This window comes from Tachysurus fulvidraco, chromosome 10 (genome assembly GCF_022655615.1).
Source record: "Tachysurus fulvidraco isolate hzauxx_2018 chromosome 10, HZAU_PFXX_2.0, whole genome shotgun sequence".
NCBI classification, from domain to species: domain Eukaryota; kingdom Metazoa; phylum Chordata; class Actinopteri; order Siluriformes; family Bagridae; genus Tachysurus; species Tachysurus fulvidraco.
This window is the reverse complement of record NC_062527.1, coordinates 8,604,322-8,627,292: the sequence shown is the minus strand read 5'-3', so window position 1 is coordinate 8,627,292 and position 22,971 is coordinate 8,604,322. Positions and strand designations below refer to the sequence as shown.

The 22,971-nt window shown below is 36.8% G+C and overlaps 2 protein-coding genes across 3 annotated transcripts; both read left to right on the top strand.

The window, feature by feature from the left end:
• Positions 1-1,260: 1,260 nt before the first annotated feature.
• Positions 1,261-21,136, top strand: LOC113660149. Its single transcript, XM_047819774.1, has 30 exons — positions 1,261-1,584; positions 1,684-1,783; positions 3,288-3,478; positions 3,560-3,729; positions 3,913-4,032; positions 4,242-4,324; positions 4,584-4,677; positions 4,755-4,835; positions 5,082-5,223; positions 5,529-5,633; positions 5,811-5,881; positions 8,013-8,163; positions 8,245-8,364; positions 8,827-8,909; positions 8,998-9,082; positions 9,566-9,640; positions 9,962-10,011; positions 10,103-10,279; positions 10,634-10,744; positions 10,859-10,936; positions 15,793-16,045; positions 16,132-16,231; positions 17,308-17,498; positions 17,664-17,833; positions 17,981-18,100; positions 18,260-18,342; positions 19,392-19,485; positions 19,615-19,695; positions 19,998-20,139; positions 20,482-21,136. Exons 1-30 carry the CDS (start codon positions 1,389-1,391, stop codon positions 20,592-20,594), a joined length of 3,630 nt encoding a protein of 1,209 aa, XP_047675730.1. The 5' UTR covers positions 1,261-1,388; the 3' UTR covers positions 20,595-21,136.
• Positions 7,709-11,521, top strand: ubl7a (ubiquitin-like 7a (bone marrow stromal cell-derived)). 2 transcript variants are annotated; one of them, XM_027173181.2, is made up of 10 exons: positions 7,709-8,163; positions 8,245-8,364; positions 8,827-8,909; positions 8,998-9,082; positions 9,287-9,344; positions 9,507-9,640; positions 9,962-10,011; positions 10,103-10,279; positions 10,700-10,744; positions 10,859-11,521. In XM_027173181.2, exons 1-10 carry the CDS (start codon positions 7,980-7,982, stop codon positions 10,994-10,996), a joined length of 1,074 nt encoding a protein of 357 aa, XP_027028982.1. In that variant the 5' UTR covers positions 7,709-7,979; the 3' UTR covers positions 10,997-11,521. The 2 variants fall into 2 exon arrangements, with proteins under 2 accessions (XP_027028982.1, XP_027028981.1); XM_027173180.2 differs by having other exon boundaries at positions 7,726-8,163; positions 10,634-10,744.
• Positions 21,137-22,971: the final 1,835 nt, after the last annotated feature.

The window sequence follows — 22,971 nt, the reverse complement described above, 5'->3', positions numbered from 1 at the left end:
TGGGAAATTTACATTAAATTTAATTTTCACAAACATTTTACAGAAATAGGATTAACATGTGATTAACATGTGCTCTATTGTAAGTGCTGGTGGCTGATTTTGCAGCCTTAATCATTGATTTGGATGGCCACCAGTCAAATATCTGGACATGATTGATGAGTTGTGATTGATATAAATAAAATCATTTTAATATGGGATGTTGACTTGACATTCTGTTCTTAGAAAACAATAATTAACATTAACTACTAGGCATGTCCAGATATTTGTCATCTGGAAATGCTTTTGTAGTTTTTTTTTATGATAAAGTTATATAAAATAACTGCTCAGTGCTGCAAAACAAACAACTCTGCTAATGCTAACTTAATTCTATATAAACTATATAACAGCATAGGCCTTTTAGTTACTAGCCTAAACTGGACGGAGACACGGAGCGCCCTGTAACTCACTGACCTGCCTGCGTTCACAATTCACACAGTGCAGATGGGAGGGAGAACGGCTGACTACACAGTTTCCCTCACAATTGTCACAAAAACTCACTACACTGTCTGTCTGGTCTCTGCGCGTTGCTTTGCGAGATCATGAGGCGCAATATTTTTCCTCACTGCTGCACGAGTCTGCGTGAGAATATGGGGTGTTTTGGGTCAATTGCGTGAGTCGTGAGAGTTGGCAGCCTTAATTAACATGTATACTACTATACCTTATAGACCATGTATTGACTCTCTCTCTCTCTCTCTCTCTCTCTCTCTCTCTCTCTCTCTCTCTCTCTCTCTCTCTCTCTCTCTCTAGTTAATTCTGTAAATTCACACACTTATAAATTCACACCTAGAGTGGCTAGACCTTCAGAGTAGCTAGTTCACCTCCTGACATGTGAACCGAGAAGACATGAGAACCTAGAAGAACACGGACTTTACCAGGTACCCTAGAGCTGTGAGGTGTCAATGCTACCTGTTGCGCTGATTTATTGCTAAATAAAATTGCAAATTGTTTGGGAAAAAGAGTCAAACACCACACTGCCACCCAGGTTCAGTAGCAATCCCCTACGTACCCTTTGGGTTGCATGGCTTCAGATCTAACACTGTCCTAAATAAGTTTGTGCTAAGGTATTCCATGAGTAGTGTTCTGTGTCCAGTAATGAATTTTGTGTTTTTTATATAATATAGTGATTATATATAATGCACGTACTTTCTGGACTTCCGTGTAAAATGATGGACCAATAATAGTCCATGTGTGGAAGGGTGGAGACTAGTAGAAGTTGAGGCCGAACTCATTGCACTCGAGTCTGTGTTTATTTCAAGTGGCTGTGTAGTGCGCTATAGAAAACACAGTTCCTTGTGTTTCAAGTGCAACGAAAGCTACAAGAGAACTTCAAAGACAGACTTCGGTACAAAATGATCAAACAATTTCTCCGCCCGTTGCTTTCGGTTCGTCCGCTTCGCTGTATGGTGGATGAACGGTTCGACGTGCGCGTGCAGGGTTTACTGCCCGGGGTTCATGTTACACTGCACGCGCAGTTCCAGTCTGAGGATGGGGATTTTTGGGAAGGTTTTGGTCACTATGTTAGCAATGAGACAGGAAATGTCACAGGTGCATGTAAATAATGTAATGAACGTTAATGTCTCGTCCAGTTTTTAATTTTTTTTTTTGCAACAGGTAAGAATTAACGCACAATTTGTTGTGTTTCAGTGTCTAAAGATGCCAGTCTTGGTGGATCATATGATGGAGTTGAACCCATGGGTCTGCTGTGGAGTATGAGACCTATTCCTGAAAGCAGGACAGGCCTCAGGTAAAACACGTCCCAGACAGTAAATTACCTTTTTTTTCTTCTTCAGTGTATCTAAATACAGCATTACTGATTTCTAGTTTAATTTTAATATGACATTGAGTGGTCCTTCTGGCTCAACAGCATCCTAATTTAGGCCTATAGGATGGGAAAATTGAAGGATTATTGCCAAGTGTAATGACTTCTTATCAAGTACAAATCGATAATGTGAAATTCAGTGCAGATTGCAAGGCCCATAAAATAGAAAATACCAAAATGCACATTTCTAAACATTCATTTATTGAGAAGTGATTAAAAAAATGAAATGGCAAAACCCATTTTTATTAGGAATTTAAAAGTCATATTTATTAACTTCAGCATAATGTGAACAGGTTCATTTGGACTCATTTGAACACATGTAGCATTATTTGTTTTTAAAGGTGCTGCAAGCTCATCAACAAATCATTGGGTTAAAAGTCCCCACATATCTAGAAATACATATATCTAGATGTTATTTCATTTATTTTTTTATTTATTTGTTTGTTTGTTTGTTTGTTTGAATAAAATGGCTGTGAATGTGTAAATAACACTGAGAATGAATACAATAATTATCTTCAAGTTCATACAAGGTTGATGGGATCTTTGTAAAAACAAAACACTTAGTTGTACAGTTACAAGTTCAATTGGATTCATAAAACAAAATCTAAAGGTTATTAGAATAATAGTTTTTTGATAACAGTAAATTTGTGAAATTTTGTGATAACAGTAAATTTGTGAAATGCCTGCATTAATTCAGTGCTTTTCAATTACCAAGACATTCTTAAACGTTTACTCAAATTTTGCACTTCACAGAGAGGTTGTTTGGATGCATAAGTTGAAAAACACGTGTAGGTAACTGGATATAATAAAATTGCAGGTAAATGAGAGTGTGAATAAGTGCATGGTGGTTCAGGGTGTATTCCTGTTTTGGGTTCAGTGCACTTGTGCTTAACATGTTATTAAGTATTTAAATATGTGCACAGTCACCTTGTAAGCACACATTACACACGTTATTTGTCACAAGTCCAGATTAATAGATTAACACATTTCATAAGAAATATTTAAATAAAATGTGTGCATCAAAATGCTTGTGTGGCATGAATACAGTGTATTACTTAAGTGACTCATCTTGTCATTGGCCTTAGCAGTGATGCAGTGAATTTTGTGTTTCTAATGCTTATATTTTTTGCTCCTCAGTGTACTCAGCAGTTTATTTAACTTTTCCTTACACTTATTTTTGCAATATTGAGTGACTTTAATGTGACTTTAATATTGCTATTACAGTCTCCATTGAAAAACAGAGATGAATTATTGGCAACAATTTCAGATAATGCTTACTTGTGGACATCAGCACAGATCAGATATTTCTGACTTCTGTCATTTGTAAAGAAATTCAGATCTGCCAGATACGGATATTTCAGTTTTAATCTGCGTGTGTGTGTGTGTGTGTGTGTGTGTGTGTGTGTGTGTGTGTTTACACATATGAAAGGTATAGGAAGAAGGATGTCCAGGCACAGACTGATCTACACATATCTGTGTACAAAGGCCAATTAACAGACAGATTCCAGGAGAAGACACCGATAGCATCAGTTGTGGCACAGCGGTGGTACATGGCCCCTGGTGTCCAGAGAGTTGATGTTACAGAGAAAGGATTAAAGGGGACCCTTTTTATCCCACCAGGTATAACCCTTCTGTAATAGGAGGTTAGATGGATGAGATGAAGTTGTGACTGTGTACTGCAGTGCATATACTTTTCTCCAGGTCCTGGTCCTTTTCCAGCTGTGCTGGACCTCTGGGGTGGAGGAGGGGGTCTAGTGGAGTATCGTTCTGCTCTACTAGCATCTAAAGGCTACGTCGCATTATCTTTAGAGTATAGTGACCAAAAGGATGCTTTTGGCAAGCCACGGACTGTGGGGATTGAATATTTTGAGGTATTGGACTTTATATTACAACATATGGGTAGTGTAGTTGTGAATTTATAAAAAATAAAATCAAATTGACACGAGAAGTTAGGATAAGCGGTAGAAAATGAATGAATGAATGAAATCAAATTGTTGAAGAAAAGACACACTTAAATGAACTGTTACAACATGGCATCCAATGTAATTTCTTAGGCAGCCATCAATGTGCTGAGGCAACATCCAAAGGTGTCCCCTGAAAGAGTCGCCATTTTGGGTTTGTCATATGGGGCTTTCTTGTCCATGCACATGGCAATATATTCTTCAGTGATAAAGGTAGACCAGGACAATATATTTAAAATATATTTTTATTATGACAGTACATTTGATTTAAAAAAAGCATTTGCTTAAGAGACTCATTTGAATGTGTTTATATAGAATTTGTGTGAAGCTTATGTATATTACTCTATGTTGTGTCTTCCATTTATCTGACATTTTATTGGTGTTTTAATGTGAGTTACTTGCTATTACTTACTCTTTTTCAGCCCAGGTGTATTGTCTGTATTAGTGGTAGCCATGTTCTACCTGTCAGCGGATCAAGGGTTGATATGTCAGGACTGATAAAAACGTGAGTGGTAAAATGACAGAAATCCCAACACATGCTTATACCTACAGTTGAGCCCAAAGCTTTCTGTATACCAAGACTAAAGATTTGTAAACAATCACAGTGTATACAAGCACACCTTTTACAAATGCACACATTTCATGTTGTCATGCATTATTGCAGTTGTCTTGCAGCATGAAGTTGTCTTAAAGTGTAGATATTTATTTTTTCCTGCTTATAGACAGTTTAAGTTAAAACAAATATTCTATGTTCCTACTGTAAGAATGAGCCAGAAAATGCATTATGATGAGGAAAAGAGGCAGATTTGGCGAGAATCTCTGAAACCAATACCAGTTGACACTCTGAACAAACTTGACGTAAGGGTTCATAAAAGAGTATATATTTTTTAATGTTCTGATTTTTTGCGGTCTGAATAACAGTTTGCTTTAATCAGGTGGGTCGTATTAAATGTCCTGTTTTATTGATTGTTGGGGAAGATGATCAAAATTGCCCTGCATCAGAGTCAGCAGATGACGTGAGTAGAGGCACTTGTATAGTTTCGTGATCGATTTTGTTCCACACTACTGCACAATTTAAATATTTTTTAAGCATTTTTTTTTCATTCATTCTTTGACTAAAAACTGACAAGTTTACTTTTCTCTTTTAAAGTAAATAAATAATGGCAGAGTTGTGGGCTTCCAGATCACACCTATAGCATAAACGTGATTTATGGTGCAGTGTCCAACCCATCCCTTTACCCTTGTCCCATTTCCCTTATCAGATGAAGCAGATGATGGAGCGAGTTGGTAATAGTCACTTCTTGACCGTTCTGTCCTACCCAGGAGCCGGCCACCTTATAGAACCTCCTTACACTCCACATTGCCGAGCCAGTAACTTCATGATGGCAGGGACAGGGACTACAGGTTACGTATTGACCGAAGAATAATTAACTACATATGCTGTGCTCTTGAATTGACCAGTTTAGACCATTGTGAATAATAGAAATGACTGATAAAGAGTTAAACATTTTCACAGCGTTTAATTTTACCTTGTTAATCATCCTTGTTAATTGAAATAATGTGTACAACAGATTATTTTCTCGGAGGCTCTTTAGTAGGTTTACAAACCCTGAGCTGATCACTGCACATAAATATTAAGTATTAGTTGAAACGTTGTTAAAAAGATTACAAGGATTGAATTTTAATGGTTATAATGGATTTTGTTTCAGTGATGGTGCTGTGGGGTGGACAGACAAAGGCTCATAGTCAAGCTCAGGAAGATTCCTGGCACAAAACTCTGGCCTTTTTTGAGCAGCACCTCTACAGAAACACAAGCGATTAAAGTCAGATTTAATCACATTTATTTCCAGAAAGTAGGTGAAAAAAGAATCTTCTTTAGATTTCATATCATGTTGTGTCTTAAATCAACTATTGAAAAACAATAATAATTTAAAATGGAATATGATCCAAAATAAATCAAAGTTTTGATAAAGGACTGATCTGATTTGCAGAGGACGGATTTGGTTTTGCAGTCTGCAAATTTGTAGCTGGTGCTTATGTAAGGGATGCCTTAGTTATCTTTGTGAGTTCTGATAAGTAATATCAACTAAACAGAAATAAAGAGGCCTTGCCCTCATTTGCTTATTTCTTTAATTAGCTAGACAAACAAAGAATATCTTAGTAAATGGATTAGTAATAAATGTATGGGTTAATAATAGAAGTTGTAAGTTGATATACCTGGTTTCTACTCTGATTAATGACTTGATCAAAATTTGCACAGTTCAGTACAGCTAAAAAAGCGTGTTACAAAGAAACATGAAAGAATCAGAGTTGTAATGTGGATCACTAGTATAAATAATTGTTGTTTTATTGGGCAGATGTACATGCCTTCACTGATTAATACAGTACATGGACAATCTTTATGATATTTGGATGTCATAGGTGTGCTACACTGATTACATAAAATGTCTCATCAAAAACATGATTCAATTGCTTATACTTAATGTAATTTAAACATGTTTCTAATTAATAGTTATTATTATGTAGTGAGAGTGTGAATCAATTCATTTAATATTCTTGTGACCCAATTATAAGTTAGGTTATATTCTGGGGTGTGAAATTACATATTCACATATTTTAATTACATATTTTATGCTGGATGGATGAGAACTAATTTTATTAGAGGAACTCATGTAAGTGGCATTTAAACAAGTATTCTGAAAATCCTGTTCTATCAAATCATACACTCACTGTCCATTTTATTAGGAACACATGTACATTCATGCAGTCATCTAATCAGCCAATGATGTGGCAGCAGCACAGTGCATAAAAACCATGCAGGTTTAAGTCAAGAGCTTCAGATAATGTTCATGTCAGACATCAGAATGAAGACAACATGTGATCTATATGACTTTTATCATGGCACGGATATAGGTACCGGTATTTTATAAATTACTGATCCCCTCACAACAGTTTTTAGAATAAAACATGTGAAACTCAGTCATTTCACATTGTCAATAAGTAAAGAAATCCTAAATATATGCAAAATTCATAATGAAATTATGCAATTTCATGCAAGCCAGCACTAATCCAAAATTAGCCCTTCAAATAAGACAACAGCCCTTCAAATAAGACAACAGATATTTATTTGTATAAAAGGAAGATGCATTGTGATGGCTCAGCGGGTGAACAAGTTTGCCATGGCATCTTCTTTCATTGCTGCAGAGCACTTTAGAGCCAGGATTAGGTGACTGGTAAGTGATCAATCTGGTCTCAGTGTGCATTGAACCTACGGGAGATTTCAGGCTTAACACTTAAAAATCTGCCATTTTGTAGGTTGCTTTTAGAGCCTGTGTTGTTAAATGGACCAAACTGGTGTTGATTTCATCTAATCCTGGAAAATCCTGGATTTTTGTGAGTATCACCTGACATATCAAGGTAAATTGGATTTGCAGCTTTGGCTTGAGTGGATTGCAGGTTGTCCCAGTCTCCGTCAGCCCTGCTCTGTATGCTCTGTGGCAATGAGACTCACTGAAAAGCACAAGCAACCAAGCGACCATCTGTGGACAACAGCATGACAGCAACAAAACAAAACAAAACAAAAAACCCCACAAAGCTCAGCCTTAGAAAATATTCCAAGGATGTTGACTGAATAGAAAGAGTCCTGCTAACGATGACGTAAATTAAACAATTAAGCAAATTGTAAACAGCAATATTTACATTTAATTGCACATATATAAAACAATTTATAACCGACACCCAATTTATCTTATTTGATTTATTTATGGATTTACTGTATTCCCATCATTCCTTCTTTTTTTCTATTTATATTTATTATTTGTGCACAACAGCGACCCCGCTCGTTCACAGACAGGTAATAATAATAATAATAATCTAAAAACTACAAAACAAAACATGGCGCGTTTAAAGTCACTTCGACTACAAATCCCATAAACGCCGTAACGTTCACTGCAGTACGTCATGACGCACAAACGTAAACAAAGACGATTCTGCTAGTGTGCTAGCTTAGTTACTATACCCAGGTACGTCTGATACGTATTAGCTCTCCTTAGCACTGTTGCTCGTTATTTTAACACCAATTTGCTGTCAGTCTTTTATTAAGAACAAAATAGTAGCGATAGTGAAATATTTCTCATTGATTTGCCTTTAAAACCGGAAACATGGCGGTTTCTGAGTGGCGTTTGTCGCTGAAGTTAATAGACCAGCCTTCTCTTCCGAAGTCAGTGCTTCAGTTCCCAGAGGCTGAGCCCGGTGATGTCCCACCTGGTCAGTATCGTGTTGCGACTCTTAAGCAGCTCGTTTCAGTTCAGATACCGGACGCGATTCCAGATCCTGAGCTTATAGGTGAGTCAATCACCTTTATAATCGATACATTTGAACCTGTGTCATGTGACATGCTTAAATTCCAACATATGTACATTTCAGAGTTGGTGTATTGTGGCAGGAAGCTGAGGGATGAACTGACGTTAGACTCTTATGGGATCCAATCAGGATCAACAGTCCACATCCTGAGAAAGTCATGGCCTGAACCTGAGATCCACCCAGGTAAGCATCTGTCCTGACACTGACTTGTAGTAACACCACAAACACAACACTCTGTATGTACAAAACACTATAACGTACAGTATTGTACTGATAGCAGACTGTCTATCAATGTCCCTGTACTGTATGTGCACAGCTGACCATATTATGTTAATAATTCATAGTATTGTTTTAGCGCATTATCTCCCACTATGACACTTTATGTCTAGATGCATTGTTTACAACATTTTTTTTTCACCGTGTCTTTTGTGTAATGTCTTGTATTTTTTTGTTTGCACTGTCTTCTGCCTTGCACGGTTTGCACCAGGTTGCAACGGTAGAGCTGTGTTTTGTGTATATCGATTAGGTTGTGTATGCTTTTAGGTTTAGAGCTTAGCAGGTTTTCATTGTCAGTCAGGTTTGCAAAGATGTTTGATCTTTAATCTATACTGTTTTTCAATGCGTCTCCTTCTCGTATTATTTTAGAGCCCGTGGACAGGGTGACGGCCGCAAGAGAATTTCGTGTCCTGCAGACAGCTCTTCACACCAGCACAGCATACAGAGACTCAGTATGATTAGCTTTTGTACCACAAATTTATTCTGTTTGAAGGAATTGATTTGTTTAGTAAAGACTGTATATTTTTGTCTTTCATTCAGGTTTTTAAGATGCTGAACAACAAGGAGTCTTTGGATCAAATCATTGTGGCGACACCTGGTTTGAGCACTGATGCAGTCGCCCTTGGTAAGGCTTCCTCTTTATTCTTACCTTCTGAGAACTTGCATTCATTGTATTTTTAGTACAATTGTACCAAGAGTTTCCTTGATGCAGGAATGTACACAACTGACACGATACAATACAATGTGCATGACAGACAATTATTTACAGTTCTACTGTCAATGATTATACTATTCCTACTGCTTTATAATATGAAGTTTATTCTTTTAGCTGTGCTTCAAGATAAGGACCTCTTTGTGCAATTCTCAGATCCAAACATGCTTGACATGTGAGTAAATTAATGGGACACTTTAAACCCTACCCATATTTCATTTCTTTTCTGGCAGTATGCACTCCCTGTTCTGTCCAGCTGAATTACACTGTTCTTAAAATGATACAAGTAGTAAATTAAAAGTAGGTTTATTTCCCCATCTTCTTATGCCTCCACTAGGTTGATTAGTTCTCACCCAGCATTGGTTAATGCCATTATATTGGTGCTGCATTCTGTAGCTGGCAGTGTTCCCACCCAGCAGAGTGCCAGCTCTTCTAGAAATGCATCCTCCAGCTCCTACAGTGAGATGCCAGGTAAAACATGGTTTTAAATAAGATCTTTTATTTATATACATCTTTAGTGTTCTGCTGCTAGGGCAAGACAATATTCTGAATGAGTGTTGATGGACTGCCAAATGGCGTAAATGTAAATGGATGTTGTACATTCCAAAATATATTCAAGGCATTAAAAGGACCTTATTTAGAATAAATTCTGGGTACATATACATGTACGGAAAACGATACTGGAATCACCTCAAAACTACTTAAAATCACAGTTATGTCTATAATTCGGGTTGAGGTGTATTCTAAAGGTATTCTAAAGCACTGCTGCATAAATTCTTATTTCATCTGCAGGTGGATTTCTCTTCGAAGGCATGTCAGACGATGAGGATGAATTCCAGTCTGTAAGCCATAATTGAAGACATTTAAAGACATATTTATCATACAGTTGCATTATGTTCTTGTCACTCAGTTAACAGTTCTGATCTGTTACAGGGGACTCGCAGTGGTCCATCCTCAAGTTCTGCAGGTTCTTCGGGACTGAGGCCTGCTTCATTAGGTTACAGTGGTGCAGTAGGTCCCAGGCCAATCACACAGAGTGAACTTGCTACAGCTCTGGCCCTAGCCAGCACTCCAGAAAGCAGTGCTGTTACACCTACCATAGGAAACCAGGTATGTTATTTTGTTCAATTGAAATTGAATGAATGGAAAGACTAATAGCAGTTGCTCTGTGAAAGATACAGGATTGTATATAATCATATCTAATTTATCAGTTAATAATATTCCTCCAAATATGTAGCAGATTGTCTTGTGTGTATAACTGTACACATATACTTTGGCTAATTTGGGCTAATGAAGTAAAGTAGACCTGATAGTCTACACTATAATGGAGATTTGTGATACAAATTTTATTATTTGTTTTATTTAAATAACTTTAGGAAATATAGAACAAAATATCTTTCTATTAAGTTAAGTGGCAACTTCTGAATTTGTTTATTCTCATTTATATTTAAACATTCTGACTAGGGAGCTTCTTCAGGGGTTTCCCCGATCCCTGCAGGAACTCCGATAACAAATGACCTTTTTAACCAGGCACTACAGCAAGCCTTACAGGTGTCTAACATATCGTCTCTACAGGTGAGTTCCCTCAAATGGTATCATTATTTATAAATGTTTTCATAAGATGTGTAGCCTGGTTTGTAGTTTATTTTAAATCTGACATTAGGTGGATGTGGATATGTGTTTGTTTAGAGTCAGTGGCAATCTCAGCTCCAGCAACTGCGTGATATGGGAATCCAGGACGAGGAGCTGATTCTGCGAGCCCTACAGGCCACTGGAGGAGACATCCAAGCTGCCCTAGAACTCATTTTTGCTGGGGGAGCTCCATGAAATGATGCCTAATCAAGGAGCAAACTGTGCAATATGTGTGCAGTTATAGCTGTACGAATAATTCATGAATAGAACTAGAAACTAGAAAAGCTAGTTAGTTCACCCCTTTTTTCTGACTATGTGAGCTTACATATTTTATTTATTTTAATGCCACTAAGTATCTGAGTATACAGTCCCCTCAAGAATTAGAAGCACTTTGGCTCCTGATTGTGAGTTTGATTCTTGATGATGCCACAGCCACCTCAGATTGGCAGTGATTTCTGGATGGGATGGATATCACACTGTCAATCAAAGAACATTCGCCAATCATGGGTGTCTGTGAGGTCCTGCATGCAAAAAAGTGCAGGTAACACTTTTGTCTGTGTTAACTGTATGTTGTCCTGTATGTTTTCAAAAAGATTTGGTTCATATTGGCTGGCTAAACATGTTTTAGAAGAAATATTTGTTGCCCTTCACCCTTCCTGGTTTAAAGCACAAAACAGAAAACTTTTGTTTTCTAAAATAAAATTAATAATTTTAAAATTATTGGTAAAATTGCAATCAATATTTTGGGTAGGCACAATTTTGACACCTAATCTCTCTTTTCTTTTTAACAGCAATCTTTATTCTTATAGAGATATATAGATCCTGGTCTGTCCTATGCAAGAACATGTTTAGCCTCTATTTATTCTTGTACATTCTTGTGCATGTGGACTTCAAATCATACCATAGAATTTATTTTGGATTAAACTCTGGTCATTATGAAAAATACTTCTAAACCAAACCAGACCTGCCAACCTTGGAAAAAATTTTTGAGTAGCAACTTACTGCAGCGACGCGGTGCGAGGTCAGGCACATTTGCTAGGCAGTGTTGATTAAGTTCACAGGCTCACTCATCACAACTTTTATTATATTTTTCCTATATAAATACTGGCAAATAAAGTAAAACTCGATCTGTGCGTAAAACTTAAACTTGAGGCACAACACCGGTCAAGAACTTCTGAGGGGCATATAGTCGCTTCTTTTTAGATTTGCTTCCCTCTCCCTCCCTGTCAGTATCCTCATCTGACATCATGTGTATAACTAACTGCAAGGCACACACAAAACGCACACATCATCATTCTCATGTTTTGCATAATAGGTTTGGCATGTAAGAAGATTTGCATTTTATAGTACTGATGTACAAAATGTACAATAACAATACTTGAAATAATTTAGCTGCTACTAAAATAAAGAGTATAACGTTATGTGCATGATCGTTTGTGTATAATATCTGCATACTATTTTAACAACTCTTTATGTATTACCATAAATTAGATCTAATGAACCAAACAGTAACTTCATATCTGACAACACATACATGTGTTAATTTTCTCAGCAATAATGCAAGACTCTAGACTTCACTATTTTGACTGGCTGATCATATAATAATACCTCCCTCATCCTTTCTGCTTCTATTTCCCTGCTTTTCACAAAAAAATCTGATGTCCATCAGATGTGATCTACAGGAGCCAGTAACAATCGAGTCAGAATACGATTGAAATTTAAAAAATGACATTAGTTTCGTCATGTTATAGCATGACTGAGTGCTATAAAAGGGACACAGATGCTCGCGGATATTGATGTCTGCGTGCTCGCGCCAGTTTGTCTTTTCCGTTAAAGTACGACGGCAATGCGTTTACAGGCATGACTTACGTTTCCTATATAAATACTGGCAAATAAAGTAAAACTTGATCTGTGCGTAAAAGTTAAACTTGAGGCACAACACCGGACACTTGGGCACATGCCCCAGTAAAGGAGTCTAACGACGCCTGTGGTTCGGCAGGCTTATTAAAATGGATGAAATTCACAATTCTGGCCATTTACCTTTGAAACGTTAGGTCATGACTTGTAAAAAAAAAAAAAAAAACAGTCACTGTAAGAAGAATTGAAGACGGACAGAGACAGATGAAAACCAAATTGTTTTGATGGCTCTCCGCTTGTAGCGTTGAAGAGTTTTAAACTGGTTTTTACAATGGCATTGTAAAAAACCATTGATGCCTTTGAGTTCAACTGTCTGTGCATTTGCGCACCAGGCAATGCGCCTATGGGTTTAACCGCATTGGGCAGCAACCTGGGAAAATAATAATTCGACCAGTCATAGCGCCAGTTTAATTTAATTTATGGTAATACATAAAGAGTTGTTAAAATAGTATGCAGATATTATACACAAACGATCATGCACATCTTTATTTTAGTAGCAGCTAAATTATTTCAAGTATTGTTATTGTACATTTTGTACATCAGTACTATAAAATGCAAATCTTGTTACATGCCAAACCTATTATGCAAAACATGAGAATGATGATGTGTGTGTTTTGTGTGTGCCTTGCAGTTAGTTATACACATGATGTCAGATGAGGATACTGACAGGGAGGGAGAGGGAAGCAAATCTAAAAAGAAGCGACTATATGCCCCTCAGAAGTTCTTGACCGGTGTTGTGCCTCAAGTTTAGGTTTTACGCACAGATCAAGTTTTACTTTATTTGCCAGTATTTATATAGGAAAAATATAGTAAAAGTTGTGATGTGAGCCTGTGAACTTAATCAACACTGCCTAGCAAATGTGCCTGACCTCGCACCGCGTCGCTGCAGTAAGTTGCTACTCAAAATTTTTTTTCCAAGGTTGGCAGGTCTGCAATGTATTTTGAAGTGACAAATCGTAGCAGCGTACTTTAATGTCTAAATGCGTATCTGCTACACAAAATGCGTAAAGGTTGGCAGGTCTGCCAAACCCAGAAATATGTTTGTTGAAAGCTGTATCAGTGAACAGGTCTGAACCTCCTGGCAGAGGCAGCCAGGGTTTAGGCTTAACTATCCTGGAACAAACAGAACTCATAATGCTATTAGTCTTCAGCCACTGGACCACCATTTTCTGAGATAATGTAAAGTAGTGTTTTTTTTCTTGCAGAGATTCAGTTACTTGTTATTATTAAAGTGATGTTTAATTGTTAAGTTTGAGTGACAAGTAAACTTTAGGAATCAATTCACCTATGATACAATGGGACAGGTCCATAGAGACTTTTTATTTTTCACGTATATACATGTACTTTTAAATATATATATATATATATATATATATATATATATATATATATATATATATATATATATACAATAACAATAATATATAATATATTGTAACACGTAAGGTTAGGCCCGCGAAAATGAGGACGGAGAACAAACATTTCTCTCACAACGGTTTATTCCTCCGTACACTGGAAAAACCTCCGTAATAACATGTTACTAAAACAAAAAAATACTCATTAGTATGAGAAAATGAAAATAAAAGGGAATGTCGGTTGTAGCATCAGACTTCCACACACATGTGGTGTTACAACTGAAACGTGCACACTTTGACGCATGCGCACACCCAACTAGTATACACAACAAAATAAAGGCACATTGCTCTTAAAGGGGTAGCACCACTCCACTCGTTACAATATAATAACAAGAATATATTTATTAAGTTATTCAGCCAAAAAAAATGATGCTGATACTAATCAGGAGCTTCAGTTAATGGTTACAAAAATCAGAACGGTGATGAAGATCTCTGTGATCTTAACCTTGACATGGTTGTGGGTACCAGATGGGCTGGTTTGAGAATTTTTCGAAACTAAGGATCTGTTGTGATTTTCACACACAACAGTCTGTAGCATTTACTCTTCTCAACAAGGTCTTTACCTCAACAGAGCAGATCCGTGTAATCTCTGTAGACACTGACGAATATCCCAGGGAATCGGCGGTTTCTACATCTAGGAAGAAGTTCTTGACCTATATCTATTAGCATTTTCCTGCTGCAGATTGGCTGATTAGATAACTGTATGAACTGTACACATAATTGAGAGAAAATATAATTATGTGAACTATAATTTTAAGGCAGGCAATGATTCTGTAGGGCACTGCATTATATCCTGCTAAATAAAATTCCCAAAGTATGTTTGAATTCAGAATGTTTTTTTGGGGTGTGTTCACATCTTGTCACATGGATTAAAATTTTTTTAATCCATTTAAAAGGACTAAGAACACACACACACACACACACACACACACACACACACACACACACACACACACACACACACACACGAATGCTATTGTGTTATTGTGAATATTGTTGACAGTGTTGCGTAATTTGCCTTAAACCCGTTTTAATGTTATGCCAGAGTTGCTATATTTGTCTTAAACCCACCAAATGTTAATGTACACGTGCATAAGGGGAACATTTGTTTTTTTATCAGTTTCTTTTTATAATAAGTGCCTAATACTGTCTATTTCACACTTATTCTAGACTTATATAGATTATTAGAAGTCTGTAATCTGGTCTGTTTATTCTTTGAGTTCTTCTTGATGGGATTTAATGTATTTTTTTCCCTGTATTCTTTCTTAAAATGAGGTTAAAGTCTTTAAAAAAATGTTTACAATAAGAATATTTGCAATTTTTCTGGTGCAATTTTTTTTCTGGTGTTGAATATAATATGCATTATATCTTGACAGAGATGAAGGGTTTTGAAAGGGCATATCTGGCAACCCACACAAAGAAAGCTAGGATAAAAACAAATAAAACTCGTTTGTCGTGGATCTGATAAAACAAGTTAATATACAATCCTGTATGGTGTATAGTGCGGTCCTTATCCTCAGCCTTGTGGAAGAATGAGGTTTATTCATTAACTAAAGCATTCTGATAAGATCTTTACTCGTGAACTTTGTTTAAATTGATCCACTGCTGAACTGCTTAAACACACCGAATCGACCCGTTCACACTAACGGTAAGTCCTAGTCTTCTTCGGTTGGGGTAAGTAACTCGTATACGTGTTTATACAGTTGTTGTTTTTTTCAGCCTAAGAAAATGACCAAGCCGTTGCTTTCGGTTCGTCCGTTTCGCTGTATGGTGGATGAACGGTTCGACGTGCGCGTGCAGTGTTTACTGCCCGGGGTTCGAGTCACGCTGCACGCGCAGTTCCAGTCTGAGGATGGGGATTTTTGGGAAGGTTTTGGTCACTATGTTAGCGATGACTCGGGAAATGTCACAGGTGCATGAAAATCGTTTTTCACGTGTCTGGTTCATAAGTTATCAGACCTTGTGTGCAGAACTAATGCACAATTTGTTGTGTTTCAGTGTCTAAAGATGCCAGCCTTGGTGGAACATATGATGGAGTTGAACCCATGGGTCTGCTGTGGAGTATGAGACCTATTCCTGGAAGCAGGACAGGCCTCAGGTTGAAACCAAAGCCAAAGCAGCCTCTATGTATCTTTGTACTGCGCAATCAGTTATCACGTAGGGGAGAGTGGGGTAAGATGAGCCAGATTTTACTTATGTGGATCTCCAGGCAAGGGAAATTTAGACAGAAGTAAAACGAAGACATCTACTGTTAATTTGGGATGTTGCCTATCAACTGAAAATATAAGAATGCACCTATGACATAGATCCTTGAAAATATGACCTCAGAAATAAAAGTGTTCATGTGACTCAACTTACCCCGGGCTAGGGGTAAGTTGATCCCAGTCAGTGGGTAAATTGAGCCATTTGGGGGTAAATTGACCATCCTATTTTATGCAAGTATAATACAAAAAAAAACTTTAAAAAAAACTTTACTGTAAAAAAGTTTTACTGTACCACATACAGGGATGTGGTACAGTATATTCTGGATGTAATTGGTCTTGAATGGACCATAGACACTCTTGTCCAGAAGCTGCAGGCGATGAGATGTGTGGGGTGGAATTGTGAGCATAACAATCCTCTTTCTCTTTGCTTAAATCAAATAGTAGCACTATGAGATGGTCAGAGGAGCACTTGGTATGCTGAACAAGATATTCAAAGAACTCTGCAAAGGTGTCTTCATTGATCCAACCACTGGTTCAATTTACCCCACATCATCTGGCTCACTTTGCCCCATAGCCACCATTTTGGTAAAAATGGCCTAGCTTAGCAATTCAGGCTAACTTTTAGCTTAATGATTCACATGGTTTTATATGTTGACAAATAACCAAAATGTACCATACACAACTTTAGACCTAGATAAATTTGCTTTGGCACAACTGCGAGTATACCTGAAATGCAGAAAATCAACTTTAACAAGCAAATAAGTGTTTTTGTGAGAAAAAACAACTTATCTCTTGTCCCATGTGCTTCTCCTCTTCACAAAAAATTACAAATGATGGAGTCCTTCAGAATGTATGGTCACATTACACCAAATTTGCATAGTTGCCCAGAAACAGGGGGTGGGTCAACTTACCCACTGGGTCATCTTACCCCACTCTCCCCTACTACAGTTACTTTTTCTTCTTTTTTAAGATTTAGGAAGAAAGATGTCTACACGCCAGTTGATGTCCACATATCGGTGTATGAACATCACTTAAATGAGGGATTCCGGGAGAAATCTCCTTTAGCATTTGTTGTGGCACAGCGTTGGTACACTGCTCCAGGAATCCAGAGGGTTGATGTTACAGAAAAAGGCTTAAAGGCAATGCTTTACATCCCAGCAGGTATCTCTGACAGGGTTAGACTTTGGCTGTTATAGTTTTTGGGTGATTCTTAGTGTATTACTACCTTAATATTGTTTCGATGTCTGGAATGTTTTTACTTATGATACAATATTATATAAGTGATTTTTGCATGTGATAAGAGAAAGAGAAATAAATCTTCTCTAGGTCCTGGACCTTTTCCTGCTGTGCTGGACCTCTGGGGTGGAGGTGGGGGTCTAGTGGAGTATCGCTCTGCTTTACTAGCATCCAAAGGTTATGTTGCATTATCATTGGAATATATTGGACGAGTAGACGCTAATGGAAAGCCATACCAAGTGGACAATGACTACTTTGAGGTATTTGCCTCTAGGATGACATTTGCAAGAGTAATTATGCATATATGAATATTAAGGAATACAGCAAAGAGTGAAAGACTATTGATCAATTCCTTATTATGAATATTGCAATAAATAAACAGGCACAAACTTAAATAAATCTCTTAGACAGCCTGCATTGTACTGAAGCAGCATCCACAAGTTTGCCCTGAAAGAATTGCCATTCTGGGTTTGTCTTTTGGTGCCTCTGTGACCCTGCGTATGGCCGCATACTCCTCAGTGATAAAGGTAGGCCACGCCAAACATTTCTAACATTTGTGTCTTCAAATTTGTCTTAATTATATGCTGACAACCTATGGACATGTTAAACAATATGGGTGTTTGTTGCAACAAATGACTGAACTATAAATTAGTTTTGTCATGTGACTTACTCTTCCTTTCTTTCAGCCCCGGTGTGTGGTGTGTGTTAGTGGAAGCCACATCATACCTGTTAGTGGATCATTGGCTGATGTCTTTGCTGAGATTGAAAAGTGAGCAAAAAAATCATGAATGTTTGTGAAAAAATAATATAAGCGGCTTTTTTATTATGTGAACTTGAAAAGTGTGGGACTGTGCTTATTTAACTGTCTTGAGCATTTGATGATGGTGCAAAGTTGCACAACACTTATATAGCATTTTATATATAGTACTCAGCAGTTAACTAAGGCGCTTAAATAGACCTTCTTAGATTGCTTGCTTGGATTTTTTTTATAATGGTTCCTACATAACCTTTTTTATTTAATGATTTTATCAGTCTGTTTTGACCTACATGCATACAGTCTTGTTGGGCAGACAGTTGACAGAAAACTAACCTATGAATGCCATAACAGTTTTACATTTGGTTTGCTTCATATTGTTGAACAAAGTTACATTCACACAAACAGTGACTCACAGCAACAAAGTAGCCAGAGACCATTTATTTCCAGTGAGAATTGGCGACGTCCTGGGGCATAATTGACAGCAACTGTTGGCAGACGGATGTGGTCGTGTCCAGCAAAGCAGGCCCATTCTCAAGTGGCCTACAATAAACAAGGAAATTCAATCTAAAGCCTTCCAAGAATAGTGGAGGCTGTTGAACTCGATGATAATGCCTTACTAACCTTTGGAAGAGGTGATCAACACTCACACTGGCTGCATAGTGTATCATCAATGCTCTCAAGCCAGGATGGATGATGAAACATCATGCTTAATGACCTGGATATAAACTACATGCTAATTAAAGGTCATCGACCCAGCAAATATTCATTTCTAGACACATATCTACTTACCAGAGTAAAAATCTTGCAACGGTCTGGGCATGACAACTGAACAGCTGTTGATTTTTTAAGTTATATCCTACGTTATAGTATCACATTCATCCTGTGCACAAACACAATCGCTTGACTACAAAGCCAGCTGCTGCAGAACAATCAGGGAAGAGGGAAGGTCATCTAATAAAATAGCCACTCAGCATCCAAAGCATACACACACTATTTTCTATCAGGTTTTTCCATTTTTGACCTGTTTCAGTGACAAAACTTTCCTGTATTTTGATTTCAAGAAATGTCAAAAACACCCGCTATGACGAGGAACAGAGAATCATTTGGCGAGATCTCTTGCTCCCAATACCAGATGACCCTTCAAAGAAAGTTGAAGTAAGATCCAACGGAGAAGTTTGCCAAATGAATCTGATCACTGTTGCATGCATTTTCTATTGTTTTGCATATTTACATGTTTATGCTCTTTCCTGTGACTTTCTTTAACTGTGTATAAATTTTGAGCAGATGGGTCGTATCAAGTGTCCCATTTTATTGATTGTTGGGGAGGATGATCAAAATTGGCCAGCAAAGGAGTCTGCAGAAGATGTGAGTAGGGGCATCGAATCAGTGTTTTATTCATTTATATTCATAAGCATAAGAATAAAAAAGTAAAAAAAAATGATAAGAATAAAATATTACATTCTAGCCTACCTAAGCTCTCAGGAATATAGCATATGGGTTTTTTCATGCATATTTTAGATCAAGACCATTATTAACTTAAATAGAAAGCAGTCAGCGAGTTCCCTGGGGCTTTAAGTCATTTAATATTTCTCCTAGCCCACTAAATTGCATAACCATGGGGTTCCAGCTCACACCTATAACAGTGCCTTCCCTTCTCTCATCTTTAGATGAAGCAGATGATGGAACGAGCTGGTAATAGTCATCTGTTGTCTGTTCTGTCCTACCCTGGAGCTGGACACCTCATTGAACCTCCTTACAGTCCACATTGCAGAGCCAGCAACTTTATGTTGGGAAAGGGAAGGAAAAAAGGTAAGCCATCAAAGAATGTATCAAGGTTTGAGGAATATACAGACTTCACATTTGTCATAAAAATAATGATTTATATATAAATAATTATCAGCTATTTCCACTGATTGGATTGTATGAACTAGATACTGGTGATTACATTACTTTTAAATATTAAGAAATTTCTATGATACAGGATGTGTATTACAATATACAAGGTTCTGCCTGCAGACATACGGTTCTACTGAATAAATCGAAAAACTGAGTATTGTATGAAAGGGAGGAAAACCTGAATCTATTCATACTTTTAATGTCTGCCAAAAGGATTTATATAACACTATATGGCTATCCTGATTTTTGTTACAGTGGTGGTGCTGTGGGGTGGACAAACAGAGCCTCACAGTCATGCACAGGAAGACTCCTGGCACAAAACCCTGGCCTTCCTGGAGCAACATCTCTACAGCAACATGAGACATTAACATCAAATATCAATCACATTGAGTCTGAATGCAGTTTATTGAAGAAATTTGTACGTGCAGCAATATCTGTTGTGTCTTGCATCAATGATTACACAGTTGTAGACATAATTAAGCAATAAATCTGAGGTAGTGAGAATTGCAACAGTGCTCAGACACAAATTTCAAACTTCAAATTTCAGAGTCTGTAATCCTTAATAGTTTATATAATAATCTCAGAATCTTGTTAAGCTTTTTCAAATGAGTGCGAATTTTGCTATACATGATTAAAATGATTACCTATGTGCAATATACATCTTTTTTTTATATATTTTGTTTTGTATACACTATTATATTATGTCTCTATTTTTATATATCTGCATTTTATTACTCTTTGCTGCTGTTACAGTGAAATTTCCCCATTTTGGGACGAATAAATGTATATCTTATCTTAAAAACTAAACATGAAAGATTTCACCGGCTATTGAGAACATTAGGGAACATTCATTCATAAAAGACTGATTCAGATATGTTTATTTGTCTGCCAATAAACAAAATTAATAGTATTTTTCTTTATAGTATTTACAGACACTTTAGTCAAAACTTTAGTATACAGTGTTTTCATCATAAAGGTTAAAAAGCCATTCAACATTTTATACCATGCAGCTTGTTGGATAAGATTTTCAACCATTGAGAGCTTTTACTGACTAGCAGCTTTCATGCCTGTAAGAGTATCTGACCATCAGCAAGGGAAGAAACCTTACACTTTTATGAGTCTTGTACAGAGGTGGAAATTTATCTATTTAACGTGTTGTTAAAAGTAGCCTAAGTAAGACTTAAAGCATATCAACACTGCTTTTCTAACAGGCTAATGCACTTTAAACACATTTAAAGGTATTATCTTCTTATATCCTGCACTATCTAGATGGAGCTATTATAAATCTGGAGAAATCTGTGTTCTGAGCTGCTCTATTATTTGTTGTGCCACAGTCCTGAATGAAATGTATACGAGTTGTAAAGGACTGACAGTAAAACCTACTTGATATGACAGACATTAGAAATAACAAAGATGATTTTTAATTACAGTCAAACTGGCTCACTCATATCACTTGAGTCAGCTCCAATTTAATGAGGTCTGTTGCCTCACCTTCAGCTACAACTTGATTTTTGTAGCTAGGTTTTTTTTTCTTCTAAGCTTGCAAGAGTAAAAACTGCTGATGGAACAAAACTGCTGAACTGTCAGTAACTTTTACATCATGAAGCAGAATTTGGTTTCTCGTATTCGAAGCTTCTTATTTCATTTTATTAGTCCAGCCTCAATTATTGCAGATGTGATCATGCAAACCTAGAGGGCGCTCATGAACAGGGGTAAAAACTACTCTTATAATAATTATCCATTATAATAATAATCCATTCAAAGCATAAATAGGATTACTTCACTCATTACTAACTGGAAAAAATGTCCTGCAACCCCATTACTAATTACATTACTTTTAAGTTACTCCCTAAATCCCATCAATTTCTTGGCTGGAGTTTTCTTAATCGTTTGCATGTTCACTTGCATTGTTTACTCAGAACAAATTATTAAGATAAAATCTAGCAAAATCGTTTAGAGCAGTTAAATAACAGAAACCGACTTACTCTGTTTCGAAGAGAATGTGAATTGGTTCTTTAATTTTATATATATATATATATATATATATATATATATATATATATATATATATATATATTAAATGAAAGTAAATTTCATCAAGATAAAGGAAGAAATATTGTGCTCATCTGCTTTATGTCAGCTTATCCTTGCTAACACTGCTGGCCTTATGAGCTATCACTCACTGTGTAATTTACCGCATTTCCATTAATAATCAGGGCTGGAATCAGTTTTTCCTCCACAGACCACTTGAGCATTCTCTTCACCCATTTCATGTCAAACCTACATAATCTGCCTTGAGTGCCAGGCTCATTGTTAGCTTGCTGCAAAAAGTAGCTGTAGACAGGAGCAGGCAGGTTTTAGAATCACAAAACCAACATGGTTAAACGGAGCGTCCATAAAATACAACATAACCCAGTTACCTAAAAGATTTTGGTATATTTTTTGGATAGTCCAGTATCAACAAATACAAATACTAAACAATATTATCTGTAAACAGTCAGTGGATCGATAAAGAGATCAAGAAAGAAAGAAAATGTGTCAATAAAGACGGGACTAGGTATGAATTCAGCCATAAACTATTTTTGCTAAGAAATAATTGATGTTAAAAAGTTGTTAAAAGTGGTTGTTAATTACTGGTTTAATTCTCTGTAGTGGGCTATCTATATAAGGGGTTATAAAAAACATTAATAAACAAAAATTCAGATCCCACCCCTAGTTCATTTATGAAAAAAAAAAAAAAACGTT

Excerpts from the sequence above, each read along its gene's own strand:
- LOC113660149 (XM_047819774.1), top strand. The coding sequence starts at position 1,389 with ATGATCAAACAATTTCTCCGCCCGTTGCTTTCGGTTCGTCCGCTTCGC. Across the intron at positions 8,910-8,997 it reads GCACAGCATACAGAGACTCA|GTTTTTAAGATGCTGAACAA; the intron begins GTATGATTAGCT and ends TCTTTCATTCAG. Across the intron at positions 9,641-9,961 it reads CTCCTACAGTGAGATGCCAG|GTGGATTTCTCTTCGAAGGC; the intron begins GTAAAACATGGT and ends TTTCATCTGCAG.
- ubl7a (XM_027173180.2), top strand. The coding sequence starts at position 7,980 with ATGGCGGTTTCTGAGTGGCGTTTGTCGCTGAAGTTAATAGACCAGCCT. Across the intron at positions 8,910-8,997 it reads GCACAGCATACAGAGACTCA|GTTTTTAAGATGCTGAACAA; the intron begins GTATGATTAGCT and ends TCTTTCATTCAG. Across the intron at positions 10,012-10,102 it reads ATGAGGATGAATTCCAGTCT|GGGACTCGCAGTGGTCCATC; the intron begins GTAAGCCATAAT and ends GATCTGTTACAG.